The sequence below is a fragment of the Vipera ursinii genome (assembly GCF_947247035.1).
Source record: "Vipera ursinii genome assembly, chromosome: 2".
Classification (NCBI taxonomy): domain Eukaryota; kingdom Metazoa; phylum Chordata; class Lepidosauria; order Squamata; family Viperidae; genus Vipera; species Vipera ursinii.
This window is the reverse complement of record NC_139513.1, coordinates 199,424,296-199,440,322: the sequence shown is the minus strand read 5'-3', so window position 1 is coordinate 199,440,322 and position 16,027 is coordinate 199,424,296. Positions and strand designations below refer to the sequence as shown.

At 40.7% G+C, this 16,027-nt stretch overlaps 1 protein-coding gene across 1 annotated transcript in view; it reads right to left on the bottom strand.

The window, feature by feature from the left end:
- Positions 1–2,449: 2,449 nt before the first annotated feature.
- Positions 2,450–16,027, bottom strand: part of IDUA (alpha-L-iduronidase) — a gene marked incomplete at its 5' end in the record, with an annotated part of 55,406 nt that continues 41,828 nt past the window's right edge. Inside the window, 6 exons of the mRNA XM_083353739.1 lie at positions 2,450–4,398; positions 5,424–5,524; positions 7,216–7,292; positions 8,905–9,030; positions 13,967–14,088; positions 15,413–15,622. Coding sequence (XP_083209865.1) covers positions 4,301–4,398; positions 5,424–5,524; positions 7,216–7,292; positions 8,905–9,030; positions 13,967–14,088; positions 15,413–15,622 — 734 coding nt within the window. The 3' untranslated portion in view covers positions 2,450–4,300. The remainder of the gene's footprint in view (positions 4,399–5,423; positions 5,525–7,215; positions 7,293–8,904; positions 9,031–13,966; positions 14,089–15,412; positions 15,623–16,027) is intronic.

The window sequence follows — 16,027 nt, the reverse complement described above, 5'->3', positions numbered from 1 at the left end:
ATGTATGGAAGGACAAACTATTTGAAAACTGTAGTTCACAGCATACATTGACCTCGATCAGGAGTCTTCAAACTTGGCCCTTTTATGACTTGTGGACTTCAACTCCCAGAATTCTTCAGCCAGGCACGCTGGCTGAAGAATTCTGGGAGATGAAGTCCACAAGTCATAAAAGGGCCAAGTTTGAAGACCCCTGACCTAGATATTGCAAAGGTATACTTTCTATGGGGCCTCCACTGTTCTTTGTGTAGTTCCATCCAAGATGGACAATCTCCAATAACCTGTTGCCAGAATCTTCTAGATCCATGTGTGATTGTCCCATGTGGAGAATTATACAATTGAGGAAGCTTCTCCATAAAGATCCTGCAGGCCATCTTTCCTGCTTACTAAGGAAAGAGAACAACATGGCTTTCTCATTTGAGTGTTTTATTCAACAGATGAAGTTTTCCTGAGCTCTTGATGGTTCCTTAATCCTGGCTTCAGCTTTACTACTTAATGCGCTTGTTTAATCACTTAGCAAATTATCTGGCATCCTGGCTCATCCCAGACTTCTCAGTAGGATTCAGTGCTGGCAATTATATATTAAACTATCAGAAAATTTGCTTGCATTACAGACATTTATTTTATAAGTTTGAACTATGGAGGTTGTTTTTGGATGTTGGTCAAAAGGGCCATTGCATCCATTAACTAGCCCATGCTTAAATATCCTTAGAAGTCTATCTTCCTTATGATCATTTCCAAATTCCTCAGTTATTCAAAGATTAACCATTTCAGCTCCTACACATGCAGGACATAGTTTATGGATGATGTCAAAGTGCGTCTCATTTAGCTTAGGCAGTCTCTCCTTCTCTTTATTCCTTGGAACATTTTCTTCAATTCCTATTGGTATAGTGTCTTGGAAGTAAGGATAAAATGGTCCTAGTGATTGTCTTTATAGTACTGCAATGTAATTTATAACTATGTAAGAATGAGCATTGGTGTGAATAAGGATAAGAATCCATTTGAATGAATAAACCTCATTGTGAACCTTTCTTGTCAATTTTGTATCGTTGCTCAGTTGCTAAGTCATATCCAGGTCTTCACGCCTCCATGGACCATAGCATGCAAAGGAGGCCCCCCGTCCTCCATTGACTCCCCAAGTCCGCCTAAACACATGCCCATTGCATCAATGACATTAGCTAACCATTCTTGTCAACAGAAATGCCTTTTTTTCTCCTTCTGACTAAATTTGCAACTGTAGCTTTAGGAGAGATCATTAAATAATTTTAATAGTCATAACAGTTACAAGTTTTCCTATGGATAGCTTGCATAGCACCGGTAGGCAAGATGAGAAACACACCAAATCAGCCATCTCAGAGAAGGGGAAGACATAGATATTCAGTTCATTGGGGTAAGTTTTCATAATATCCAGCCTGTTGCACACTTATGGAATTGTTAATTACTTAATGACTATCCCCTAAATCAGCAGCCCCCAAACTTTTGGCTGTCAGGGACCAGTTCCATGGAGAAAGGTTTTTCCTGTGGCCCGGAGGGGGCGTGGTTTCACATGCTGTCTGGATCCGAGTTTCTGGCATGCCGCAACCCGATACCAGTCCACAGGACGGGGATTGAGGACCCCTGCCCTAAATATATAAACTGTTCTCCAATGAAAAACACTGAGCTTGTACTCATACATGAAGATGTGAAGTGGTGGGTTGGCTTATTTAACCAGTGATGACCATTTCAGATATATAAACCGTTATTTTGTATTCACCAAATGAACTCCTTCTGAGGCTGCCAGAGAAGCAATGGAAAGGACTGCACTCCTATGAACAACTATTAGTGGTTGTACAGAAACCTCCACTTCCCTGTAAACACTTCCTCAGTCATTTCACATTGCTGGCAATGATACCGATCTAAAATGCAAAGCAAGATTGTGTACTTGTCACTGCAGGAACAGGTTGAAATTCTGTGTGTAGCAAGCATGCCTGAAGTGGAATTACTGGTAGATAACTTCCACATGACTAAAACGTGCCCAGGCTATGTGGATCCCTAATTATTCCCATATAGATATATATGCACAATTTTGTTTTTATAGAAAATATTTATTTAAGTAAAATATGCATTCAGTATCAAAGCTGAACATTTGAATTCCTATAATCAAATGAAAAACCTTTTGGCTAATGAAGGCAAAGATTATTTATTTTTATTTTAATCCCATTTATATCCCACCCTTCTCCGAAGACTCAGGGCGGCTTACAATCTAAGCACAAATCAAATGTGCTTAGCAATAGCCTTCATTCTATGTATATGCCTGCTTATTAGGGCTTTCGCCCCCCCAAGCGGCATTATTACAAAGTCAGCTTATTGCCCCCAACAATCTGGGTCCTCATTTTACCTACCTCGGAAGAATGAAAGGCTGAGTCAACCTTGAGCCTGGTGGGATGCGAACCTGCAATAATTGCAGGCAGCTGGTGTTACTTAAGGAGGCATTAGCCCACTGCTCCACCAAGGCTCGTAACACTAGGAATTATAACACTAGGAATAACACTTAAGACTTATATAGTGCTTTACAATACTCTCTGAGGGGTTTACAGAGTCATCATATTGCCTCCCAATAATCTGGGTCTTCGTTTTACCGATCTCAGGATGGGAGATGGAGTCGACTTTGAGCCCGTCAGGATCAAACTCCTGGCAATGGGCAGAGTTAGCCTGCAATGCTGAATTCTAACCACTGCACCACCAAGGCTTATTTCTGGACATTCAAACTGTGTGTTTGGGCAGGTGCAAAAAATTTAGTACCCTTATTGTTTCCTCTTAACATTTTCAAAGATTTTTAAAAATGTATTGGGCTCTGATGCTTTTAGTTCTGCTCTCTATCTTTTGTTTCCCACGACCCAGAAAATTGCTAATTTTTTCTCATTTATGTGTGTGTGTGTGTGTGTGTGTGTGTTTTAAGAATTGGCAATCTTTGCAAACATTTAGAAGTGAGTCACCTAAGAAAACCTAATAGGCTTGTAACTGAGGTGATATTTGAATTGAGAATGCTTGATTCAAACTTCTCACCTTGCTTACGTCTCAACACAGAGCTACTCATATTTTCAGCCCCAGTTGAAGATCCTTAAACTATAAAGCTAACAATGCTGAGAACAATTCAAGGACATTCAAGGGTGTGGTCAGGAACCCAAGAGGGCAGCCATTACTGCACCAGGGATCCACAGGGTATGGTCAAAAATGTCAACTTAATGGTGATTACAGTGCAATCAAAGCTCTGCAATCTACATGCAAAAGAGGTGCTTTGATCGCGCTATTGTTGTCATCACCTTGACTTTTTTTTTTTAAACACACCTTGTGTATTGGAACGGCATACATTTTTTTAAGAAGGCATACTTAAATATTCTGACAGGAAATCGGAATATGTTACCTCACCCATCTCTACGTAAACCGTTTTTTTCAGATAAATAAATATTTATTGAAAATACACAATCCCTGTGCTAATATTATCCTTGTATAATAGAAGCTTCACAGGGATGTTTCTCCTTACATAAGTATTCAAGCTTCTGCTGGCTTCCACTCTTTGGAAGAAGGTTTCCTGCTGCCTCTTTCCTGAGGCTGCAAAAAAAAAAAAAAAGCGAGTGCGTGATGGGTTTGAACGATGCGAAGTTTGAAGAAAAGAACGAAGTGGACAGAGGTGGAAGAGGCTTCCTTATTCCAAGGCTTGAGTAGAAGGTCAAGAAAGGGATCTTCTTTGAGCTGAACTGAATTATTGGGAATGAGTGCTCATGTTCTCTATGAACCGACTAGGACAGCGGTGCCCAACCTTTCTGGCTTTGTGGACTGGCAGTCGGGGGAGGGGAGGGGACGGTTTCATGCCTGTGTCGCTTCCACAAATGCAACTTCACACTAAACAGTGTGCCCCTAAGTGTGTAGCTTTAAGAAAAGGTTAACAAATTCATCTTGTTTTCATACAATCCAAATTCCGCAGCTTGAAATTACCATTATTTCAGTTCAGGTAATAAGTGGATGTTCTCGTTGCCAACTATGGCAAGCTAGGGAGGAAAATGGAGTTCAGCAGTGTTCTACTTTGTTATCACGATTTCCTGGGTGTGATTCCAGAATAGTGCTTAAAAATGATCTGGAAAAGTAGAGTCTTTCAATATTATTGGTGGAGGAAGAACAGAAGGCTAAACCAATGAAAAGAGAAGACTTTTGTCAAGAACAACAAAACCATCCTTTTAAGGGTTATGGTTTGCCTGTAATGAAAAGCGAACTGCAACTTGCATTTTTAAATATATAACTTCTGATGAAGATTTTCTTCTTCTTTTTAAGATGGTTCTTTGTAAAACATAGGCACAGAAAAGGGACCTGGCCTGTCCCAGTAATCCACAGCACAGATTTTGTAATAACCCACGATTGTTGTTCCTGTAAAGAAAACCCAACAAATAGAGAAATTGTGACATTTTAATTTCTTTATGAATTAAAATAGTTCTATAAACACAGTTGTGATTGACCATTCCATTTAATTCACATTCAGAATATTCAATTATAACTGAGATTGCAAAACCTCTTATCGTGCTCCTGAAATCAATGTCCATCCATTTGTATTTTAAGTATCATTTTCTGCATTAAAAGATAATGAAGAAAACCTGTTACCAATGGACAATTTTGGAAACAGAATAATCTGAACAATGGATTTGCACTCCAATACAATTGAAGAGACTTTCAAACTGGGGTAGGGAAATGTGTTGGGGCTACATTTCCTCTGTAGGATCTTTTTTTTTTTTCAAGAAACAGGCAGGCCCCGTTCATCAAAGTTCAACTACAGGATATCTGAGATTTGAAAATTGTGGGTGGCGAGGACTGCAGGCTCCCCACTTTAAATTCAAGAAACTGTCCTCCAGAAGATACACTGCAGAAATGTTTAGTAATCCTCCCTTCAGTTCAAAAACCAACTCATAGATTTGACATAAAGCACTTAAAAGAAGATACTTTCTTTATGCAGATGCCCATTGTCTTTCTTGAATTTCCCCTTTTAAAAATTCCAGAAACTGCCTATGGAGGCTTCAAAACATTATGCATGGCAATGAAGGTGTCATTACATATTTCACTAAATAAGGATCTGAGGAATGCTTAGATCAGCAAAAGCTGCAACACAATTTTGGGAAAGATCTTAAAGATACTTTTTGGAAAAGAAACTATTTCCCACCTATTTTCCTAATTCAGAAAAAGGCTTAAAACTAAAGCTTCCTTTCTTTCCAGAAGCAACAAATTTATACCGTATTAATGACTATAGTTCTAATATGAAATACAGTGCTAATAATAAACAACATTGTAAATAATTTTAGTAAGAATTGTAGTTTCCAATGAAATTCCCAAGGCATGCTTGAGGTTTTAAACTGAAGTTGCATTTGCTGTACCTTTAAAAATGCAGGAAGTGTTTTTTTTACCTGGGCTGAAGATTAACAGTGTAAATATACTGTCCTTGACACTGATTTGGTGATACTCTTTCCCATCCACTGAAAACATCACTTCAAATTTTTTCAAACATCTGTGTGAAAACACAAATGCATATATATCACAAGGGTTACAGAGTTATTTTTATTTTTTCCGCAGAGTAAAGGAGTTTCCAGGAAAAGTTGAAGGTTGAAGCAATAAGGGGGGGGGGGAGGGATCCAGTAGCTAAGTATGTCATTGCAAGAACAGGACTCTGAATAGTACAGTACCACATTGAAAAATAATAACTAACAATAACAACAACAATAATAGTAATAGACGAGAAAGAACTGGAGAAGATAACAAAATACAAATAGAAATAGAAAGTCTGTGGCAAAGGCAAGCAAGGGTAGTACCAATCGTAATAGGTGCCTTGGGTGCAATCCCAAAACAACTGGAGCACCACTTGAACACCGTTGGCATTGACAAATTCTCCATTAGTCAATTGCAAAAGGCGGCCTTACTAGGAACTGCTTCCATCCTGTGACCATATCTGTAATACCATCAAACATCCACATCTGCCTATCCCAGGTCCTTGGTAAGGCCTCGATAGGTAGACAAAAATACCAAATCCAGTCTGAACATCTGGCTGACTGTACGATGATTAATAATAATAATAATAATAATAATAATAATAATAATAATAATAATAATAGTAATAATAATAAATCCATTCTCATGCATTGGACAAAGAGCTGTCTTTGAGATTGATAAATACATGTTAAATATTAAAGCTACTGATTTTGCTGGAAAATGGGGGCAGATTGAACTGTCTCAAGGATATCTGTTTAGTACAGTTTCTCAAGCCTGGCAACTTTAAGATTTGTAGACTTCGAATGTCAGAATTCCCCAGCAAGTCCTGCTAGTTGGGGAATTCTGGGAGTTGAAATCCATACATTTTAAAGTTGTCAAGGTTGAGAAATACAGGTAGTCCTTGGCTTACAATCACATTTGAGCCCAAAATTTCCATTTTTGCTATTCCATTCCATTGCTCACTTAAGTTGTTAAGCGAATTGCGCCTTATTTTAGGACTTTTTGCCACCTTTGTTAAGCAAATCACTGCAGTGCTGAGTGAATCATGCAGTTGTTAAGCCAATGTGGCTTCCTCCATTGACTTGGCCTGTCAGAAGCCATCTGGAGAGGTTACAGATGGTGATCACATAAATACATGCCAGTTGCCGAGCCCCGAATTTTGATCACCAGATCACGGGGATGCTGCAACTGTCGTAAGTGTGAAAACCGATCGTAAGTCACTTTATTCAGTGCTATTGTATCTTTGGTCACTAAATGGATGGCTGCAAGTCGAGGACTACCCATACTGTTCTAGTAGAATTCTTATGAGAGATTCTGCTCTCACCATTTTTCTTTTCCACTTGTGGAAGGTGGCCTTGTCTCTAGTAAATGGAATATTGGTGAAAATATGATAGAGGCACAGATTTCAAGTCTTTCCTGAAAATGTCCCAAACAGCACAAGCCACTTCCTATACTATACGATTCAGATGTTTTAGTGCTACAGATGTAGGTCAAGATAAGCTAAAACGTATTAATCGGTACCGGGTTTCTGTAGTCTTATGTAACTATACTGGAGGTTAGAAGTACGATGGGGAAGAAATTTTCCAGCTAGTTGCTTGCTAACAAAGAACCATCACAGTATGCACAATTGCAAATAGCTATCAAATGAATAATACCTTATCTGGAAAATGAATGAATGGAAAACAATGGTGGATTTCTTGAAAAATGACCTACTTTGAATTCACACAGCTGTCATCCCATGTTATCAGAACTTGCCCTTTCCTGAGACCAATGAAACGAACGCCGTTCACCTGCCCGGACAGAAATCACCTGCGTTAAACACTGCATGCGTGGAAAATATGAGCTCAGATTCAGTTCAGGTTATTTCGTGTGTGGATTGATTCATTTAAGGTTACGGGGAGTCAAAAATGCATCAGTGGGCACACAAATAACAAAGCCCTCAAGGATGGCTGACTAACCAGGAAAATTAACCAGGCTTTGGATTTTGCTATAATATTTTCAAACTAGCATTTAGAGCGGATTAAGTGGAATGTTAGACTAACTCTGTGCACTCACCATGCACTTAATTTGTGTGCAATAAAGAAGCCTGGCCTTGGAGTATCATCTCACGTGCTCGAAGAATACATAGTTGTTTATTGATGTTTTGTCTTTAGCAACTCTCCCTAACATCTTTTAAGGAATTTGAATTGACAAACTGGTAAAAGGAGGACTGCTGGGGGAAATATGCTGACATTGTAAACAGTCCAGAGAGTGCTGTCAAGCATTAATGGGCGGTATATGTCTACATGCTGCTGCTATTGCTATCTTGGAGAATGCAGCTTTTTGACTGTAAACTGGACACACTTATTCTCTGAGACTTGCTTGTCTTCCAGGCCTACGTGTTGTGATTCAGGGTCAGCCTGTGGGTTCGGCAGTTGGGTCGGACGACTCAGAGGAGGAGGGGGGTGTTGAAGAGCTTGCTGATGATGGCTTTGAGGCTCTGCAGAGCCCTCAGCCAGGCCCCTCCCACCTGGTGGAGACCCAGCTGTGTGAGCCTGACAGCGTGGATGAAGATGACCCACAGCTGGCCCTGTTCAAAGACGCCCGACGCAGGAGGCAGTCAATCAGGAGTAAACAGAGGAAGGCAATGGGGCACCTCAGAAGGAGGCAGAGAGAGGCCACGCCCTGAGCTGTATTTAAGGGGAATGTGTGGGAGGGCTGGTTTGCTGAAGGCAACCGCTTGGATAGTTCCTGTTTCATAGCTCCTGTTTCATGGTTGGTGTCTGTTTTATGTTAATAAATTTGGCAGGCTTTATTCCAGCCTCTTGCCGTTTGTAAAGGGGTTGTCCCTGCCTTTTCTGCAGGGCCGGTAGCAGGCTGGTACAGAACACTACGATCCTGTGCACCCTTTATGAGCAGCCAGAAGCAATATCCCTAAGACATATATTTACACCCCAGTGATAATTATGTCTTGAAGCAAGGATGGAAAACCCGTAATCCTTCCTATACTGTTGGACTATAACCACGAGCGCTGCCAGTGGTGAGAGAACAAGACACCTATAGTTCAACAGCCAGATGGGCCAATGTTCTTCACAGATGCTTTATAGGCCATGCTTTCCCTTTGGCTGGGAAGCTGCCTTTATCCTTTCTAACCTTGATGGTTTTTATCAATTCTGTACAAGGGTACTTGCCAGTGAAAAAAGCGGCATCTGGTGCACAGCAGTGTAAAAACCTTCTTTGGATCAAATAGTGCTGATAAAGGATAATAAAAGAACTGTGGGAGTCATGGGAAGAATGCCAAGAATCTCCCAGCCTCTCCTAACTCCAGAGCAAAGTCAGGCTCGGAAACAAAACCAAGTCACTTGATTTGCAGCTTACTAAACTTTCTGTGTTTGCAAATGAGTGGCAAAAGAAAGCACCCACCTGGTTGGGAGCAGAGAGGGGCTTTGCACAAATATGAAGGAGGAAAACAGCTGGAATTGGAAGTTCTTGCTTCAGCATTAAATGGTCTTTTCCAGGTAATGGAAATGGTCCTTTCACCACAGGGTCCTAAAAAATAGATTTAAAATTAATTTGCAAAAAATGCAGAGATGCTGGAGAATTATCCAAGCACCCCAGTGACACCTAAGAGTTGCGCAGTTATAGTTAAGCAAGTTGAATGTTATCAGTAGAAGACCATCATCAAAAGCAGGGGGTCTCCAAACTTGGCAACTTTAAGACTTGTGGACTTCAAATCCCAGCTATGCTGGCTGAGGAGTCCACAAGTCTTAAAAGTTGCCAAGTTTGGAGACCCTGATCTGAAAAAAGTGACTTGTTTGACTCTTGCATTGTAATTGGGGTGGCTTCTGCATTTTTACATAAGATATTTCATGTTTAAGCCTTCATATAAAAATAGGGTTGTTGGGAAGATCAACTGGCCTCTTAAGCTGAACCCTGGGAATCCATCATGATCATCTGGAGAAGAAATCTCTACCTCTTTTCTTAACTGTATACTCCCAGGCCTAAATGTTGCTCCAGAAAATGCAATCCCAGGATGAGGTGCAACTGACTTCAAGAACAGCAGAAAGGTGTTACATTTGCACCCCTGTAAATTCAGACATTAGACAAGGACAACCCAGCTTCAAATCACTCTTCACCCATGGAAGCTCATTAGCTGACTTTGGGCCCTTCACTCTCTTTCAACCCAATCTGCCTCTCAGGATTGTGATGATGAGGAAAAATGGGAGGGAGAGTCTTGTACACACCACCCGCAGGAAAGGTGAGGTGTCATTCTAACAAGCAAATAAGGGCCCCCAAATTTTATTTATTTGTTTAAGTATATGGCTTCCCAACTTGAATAATTGTGGCTCTGGGTGATGTACGATCCACCAGCAACGTGTCAATACATCAAGAACCCAAATTTATATTACATCCTTTCACGCAAGCACTCCAATCAATTTGGCTGGGATAGGGATGGGGCCAACCATAGATAGATAGATAGATAGATAGATAGATAGATAGATAGATAGATAGATAGAGATTTAGAGATATATAACCACACATGGATGTGGGGAAGGTCATTCCAATGGGCAGGCACTACAAAGGAAAAGGCACATTCAAAAGAAAAGTGGAGAGGAGGCAAAGCCAACTGGTCCTGCTTCCTGCCACTTGGGGGTGTATATTTAGTGGAGAAAATGTGGGAGGCATAAGACAAAGAGAAATATGGAGAAATATAGATGGGACATCTATTTCTTGCTTAGACTCGCTTTTCCTGTTTATTTTATTTTTATACATGGCATGGGTCCGGAATACCTCGGGGACCACCTGCTGCCGGCATCGACTCCCCTCCGCCCTGTGCGTTCCCACAGAGAGGGCCTCCTCAGGGTGCCTCCGGTCAGAGAATGCCGGCTGTTGGCCCCCAGGGGGAGGGCCTTCTCTGTGGGCGCCCCGGCTTTATGGAACCAACTGCCAGTTGAGCTCCGGATGGCACCAGATCTTCGCTCCTTCCGGCGTGGGTTAAAGACCCATCTATTCAAACAAGCTGGCCTGGCCTGATGGGGAATTTTAGGGTTTTAATGTTTTTTATATTTTGATCATTTTAATTCGGGCAATAATTTAATCTTCTTTTAACTTTTGTATTTCTATTTATATGCCCTGTTCACCGCACTGAGTCCTTCGGGAGAAGGGTGGTATAAAAATTCAATAAATAATAATAATAATTTTAGATTTGTCCCCTGGTTGCCACACAACTCCCAGGAAGGAATATTGTTCCCAGTACGTGAAGGAAGCTGAGGCCAACATTTCTGATTTCCAATTCTCCTCAGAAATTCTGTCTGTGTTTTGTTAAGATCATCTGCAATGCGTTCCTTTTGTTTTTAAAAAGAGCTCCGTTTGCACTGAACCACTGAGCGGCTTCAAGGGGACCCGGGTGGTGCTTAAGATTCCCTAGTGTTCAAGCATGTCCTAATAGGAGAGCATGGGGAAAAGATCAAAAATGAAATCCGAAGGGAAGCATTCCTTCTGGCTTGGTTTGCTAAAGAGATCTATTACCCATAAACATTTACATAACCCCTTCCAATTGTGTCAGGTCCATGGAAAAAGCTGGCCCGCAAGGAGCAAACATCTGGTTAACATAAAAGGAACGAATCCGATTGGGACAACTCCCTGATTTATTTCTACGGGACAAGACAGAAGAGATTCAGAGGATAGGTGAGTAGATTGGGGGGGGTGAGGGGGAGGTGTCCTCACTTAGAGATTATTCTATGGAACTAGTGGTGTTACAGACCATATATTAGCTTTATGCCATTTTGACTCTCCCCACAAAGCATCCTGGAAAATGTAACTTGGGGAAAAATGATGACAGTTCTTTTATTTGAAGGACTGTGGCATTGCCTCTCCTCAGAATTAAGAGTTCCTTCAACTGATTGGGGAGAAGGAATAACTACATATCTGTTACATCTGGAGAGTAAAGAAACTATCAGACACAGCGGGTCAAACTATTTCCCGAAGCACCAAAAGGCAAGTCGAAAAACAATGGATGGAAACTAACCAAAGAGGGAAGCAACCTAGAACTCAGGAGAAGTTTCCTAACGGTGAGAGCAATCAACCAATGACACAAGTTGCCTTCAGAAGTTGTGGGGGCTCCATTGCCAGTGGTGGGATTCAGCCAGTTCGCACCACTTCGACAGAACCGGTAGCTCATTTTTTTTTATTGCCCAGGCCCAGAATGGACTTCCAGAAGTGGCATCCACACAGAGAACCGGTTGTTCACATATCTGAATCCCACCACTGTCCATCACTGGAGGCTTTGAAAAAGAGACTGGACAATTGTTTATCTGAAATGGTATATAGGTTCCCCTGCTCGAGCAGGGAGTTGGACTAGAAGACCTCCAAGGTCCCTCCCAACTCTATTTTTCTATGTACTAATATAAGGGTACAAGTTCAGACAAATATTAAAGTAAACTTAGGTTCTGAAGTTTTACCAGGAAGGATTTTTCAAATGAGAGTAGTTCTTGGATTATATAGGCATTCCTCCCTGACTTCCATACAGTACAAATTTCTGTTAAAGGCAGGGATTTAAGGAAAGCCGATCAGAGCAAGACACTGGAAGCAAGGCTAGAGGTTGATAGCCAAATATGAGTTTTCTTTGAAACTTTTCTTTTTCTTTCTTTTGAGTTCCTCTCAAGGGAGCTCTTTAGTGCTATGAAAAGCAGACTGTTCAAAAGGGCTGCTAACATGAAGAGATCTGGAGAGTTAGATGTTTTGTTTTTCTACTCAAGAAATTGTAGAATTTGAAGTATTGCGCTTTTTAAACAAACAAATGAGAGCAACTCTAAATGCACTGAGAAGTAAATATGCCTGTATCCAGTGGGGCTTATTCTTTAATGCAGGGGTCTTCAAACCTGGCCCTTTTATGACTTGTGGACTTCAACTCCCAGAATTCCTCAGCCAGCCATGTTGAAGTCCACAAGTCATAAAAGGGCCAAGTTTGAAGACCCCTGCTTTAATGCTTAGGATTCATTGAAAAACTGGTGGCTGAAGCTTTCATTGTTATGAATGCTATGGAGAGAACAGACCGTTTTATTTATGTTCTATCCCAGAAAAACATGAAATGAACCTAACCAAGGCTACAGTAGGTAGTTTGTTTTGAACAATCAGGAGTCGATGGGAACTTCTTTTGACTAGAGCCGGCTGCCTCTGAATACACAATACAGCCACTCTGCCTAATGAGTTCTCAGAGATCTTCAAGGAGTTAAAAAGAGAATGCTGGACTGGGTCTAATTTGCAGAATAGTACTGACACTCAGCAAAGAGGGAGGACAAGCCATTTGAAATAAGGGACCAGTATAACGCAACATTATACAGAAAATATGCAAGCCTTGCATATGTTTGCCTTGTTGCAAAGGTTAAACTTATAATCGATGGAAAGAAGTAAAAATGCCTCTTCTCCCTCGGCTTTTAGATGGGAGATGGTAGGGATCTTCTTCTTGTAAGATTGAGCTAAAATCTTAAGGATTTTATCCTATCATCTGTTCACTTAAACAGCAATATATCACTCAAAGCTATTAAAAAAAGCTTTATTAATGTTTATTCTTACCTAGATATTTTAATGCAGGCATTACCTAGATATTATAAGCAGGCATATACATAGAATGAAGGCTACTGCTAAGCTTGTAAGCTGCCCTGAGTCTTCGGAGAAGGGCGGGATATAAATGCAATTAAAATAAATAAAAAAAATAAATAAAAATGCTTTCCTTCCTTCCCTCCTTCCTTCCTTCCTTCCTTCCTTCCTTCCTTCCTTCCTTCCTTCCTTCCTTCCTTCCTTCCTTCCTTCCTCCCTCCCTCCCTCCCTTCTTTCCTTCCCTCCTTTCTAAGCTTTCACCAACCATGGCTGAAAATTGTGGGAGTTGAAATCCAACACATCTTGATGAAGTCAGACAAAATTAACAAATGGTTTCTAGCACAGTCTGTAGATCAACAAAAGAGTTTACTCTTTAGTTTCAGGTTTGCACCATAAACATGTATACAACGCAATGGTGATTATTTTGAAGTAAATTTTCATGTGACAGAGATATAGGGTGACAAAACGTACTTAGGGAAAAAACTCACTGAATTCAGAAACATTTGCTCTCAAATATAACAAGAGCCTTGGTGGAGCAGTGGGCTAATGCCTCCTTAAGTAACACCAGCTGCCTGCAATTAGTGCAGGTTTGCATCCCACCAGGCTCAAGGTTGACTCAGCCTTCCATCCTCCCGAGGTAGGTAAAATGAGGACCCAAATTGTTGGGGGCAATTAAGCTGACTTTGTAATAATGCCGCTTGGGGGGGTGTATGAAAGCCCTAACAAACAGGCATATACATAGAATGAAGGCTACTGCTAAGCTTGTAAGCCGCCCTGAGTCTTCGGAGAAGGGCGGGATATAAATGGAATTAAAATAAAATAAAAAATAAGCATGTACTGGGTTTGATTTCACAAAGAGCCATTTCTCAAATGCACGATACTCTACCTGAGCATCTCTTATTTGCTCCCATTGCTTCTGAGAAGGAAAGTCTGGCATTCTCATTTTCTTCCACTGCAAATATGGATTGGTGAGGTTGTTATCCATGTAGTATGTTACGTATACCAGTTCTTTGGGAAGAGAAAGAAAATGTAATAGTTTAAAAGTTTGGCTTAAGCTGAACTTCAAACCAAACGTGGTAGCTTAGAAATACAGTCTTCTGGTTCACAGTCTGTTATTCAAGTGATAGGTTTTTGGGCCTGAACTCTTAGACAAAGTAGCTTTAGAAAGAAACAGAGAAGTAGGTCATCGGGAATCTAAAAAACCCAAGCTGATGCTGTTTCATCCTGTCAGCAATTGAAAAGGTTTTGCATCCTGAAATATGAAAGGGAATAGGGGGAAAAAATCCAGCTGAGCTTGACTAAGATACAATCCTCAGAAGGTTGTTCTGATGGAAGGCAAAGCTCGACAGCCAAAGCTCAAAGTAGATACTTCAAGCCCTGAGTTGATATCTATGACTCCCAATAGCTGCTCACCATTTCTCACTCTCCTGCAAATTAAAAGGTGGGGGCTTACTTCAAATGTCACTTGATGAGTGAGGGACAACAATCAAGAAACTCCAACCCCGGCTGTTGTTGAGGTGAAACCTGGGAAGCAGATTCACTGTTTTCGGACTCTTTCTGAACCCTGCTTGGGAACAACTCTTTTCCATGGGAATGAAAGCAACACTTTGCTCACGAGAACGATCCAAAGGGTGACAAGCTTTTCACCAAGTGAATTTTTCTCACAGTTAGAAATTTAAGAGATTAAATTAAGTTAAATTAAATTTAAGAGATTAAATTAAGTTGTCTGTCTCAGTCTCAGCACCAGAACCAAAAAAACCCCCAAAAACCAGAACAGTGAACGTACAATTGTTTCACAAAACACAATTCTGCATACTTAACATATCTTAATTAGATTCTGTGAATTATCTATTCAAGTTAAGCCATCAGGGATCATCTGCTGACCAAGCGCCTTCTGAATTCAAATCCCCAAACCGATTCCCCTATTGCAGGGGTGGGCAACCTTGGCTCTTTTGTGACTCATGTGGACTTCAACTCCCAGAATTCCTGAGCTAGCATAGCTGGCTCAGGAATTCTGGGAGTTGAAGTCCATGAGTCATAAAAGAGCCAAGGTTGCTTACCCCTGTCCTATTGCATAAAGAATGACCCTCCCGCGTCACGATTCAAACTAAATCCTAATTTAAAAATAAGTAGTTGGTGATCACTTTAGAATGAGGCAGTGTGTGTGTGTCATGCTGTAGTTGTTAGGAACTGTCCATTGCCCTGTGAGAAAAGACCTCTCTTGGATTTGTTTAGCAGTGCATGAAGCCTACTTCTCCCAATTTGAATGTAAATCTCATTTCTGGAGGGTATCAGGTTAATAGCCCTTCAAAAAGTCATAGCAAAATTTTACCTCTGTCTTTAGGATAATTGGCTATGTTTAGAATCACAGTACTGATGTTTGAGGATGTCTTGTTATCGTTGCTTGAATAGATCAGTATTGATGCCTGCCAGCTGTCCGACAATTGTAGTCCTGACGGTTTATGCAAGCTGGCTAATATTCCCAAGGCATTAAAGTCTTCTGATTTGTGACTAGAAATGTTGGCAGAAACTTGCTCTTCTCCTGCACAAGAGGGAGAAAACCTTGAACCAAAAAAAGGGCTTGACATGAGAAACTTGCAGAGGAGCATTTAAAGCATGTTGCCCTAGTTCCAGAAGTTGGCCTCATGAACTGTAATTCTGTGACAGAACATTTCATCAAAAGATTTGAATTCCATGTGGGCATAAGAAGAGCTGAAGTTTGAAATAACAGATAAACCTTTAGTTGAAGACACCTAAGTTGCTGTTATTGTTTCTTCTGTTTGTTAAAAGCTGTCCTTCTAAGATTGGGCCATATTTTTTATTTTTAGATTTTGTTTATCCCCTCTTTATTATTTTTATAAATAACTCAAGGTGGCAAACATATGCACTACTCCTTCCTCTCCAATTTTCCCCACAACAACAACCCTGTGGAGTGAGTTGGACCGAG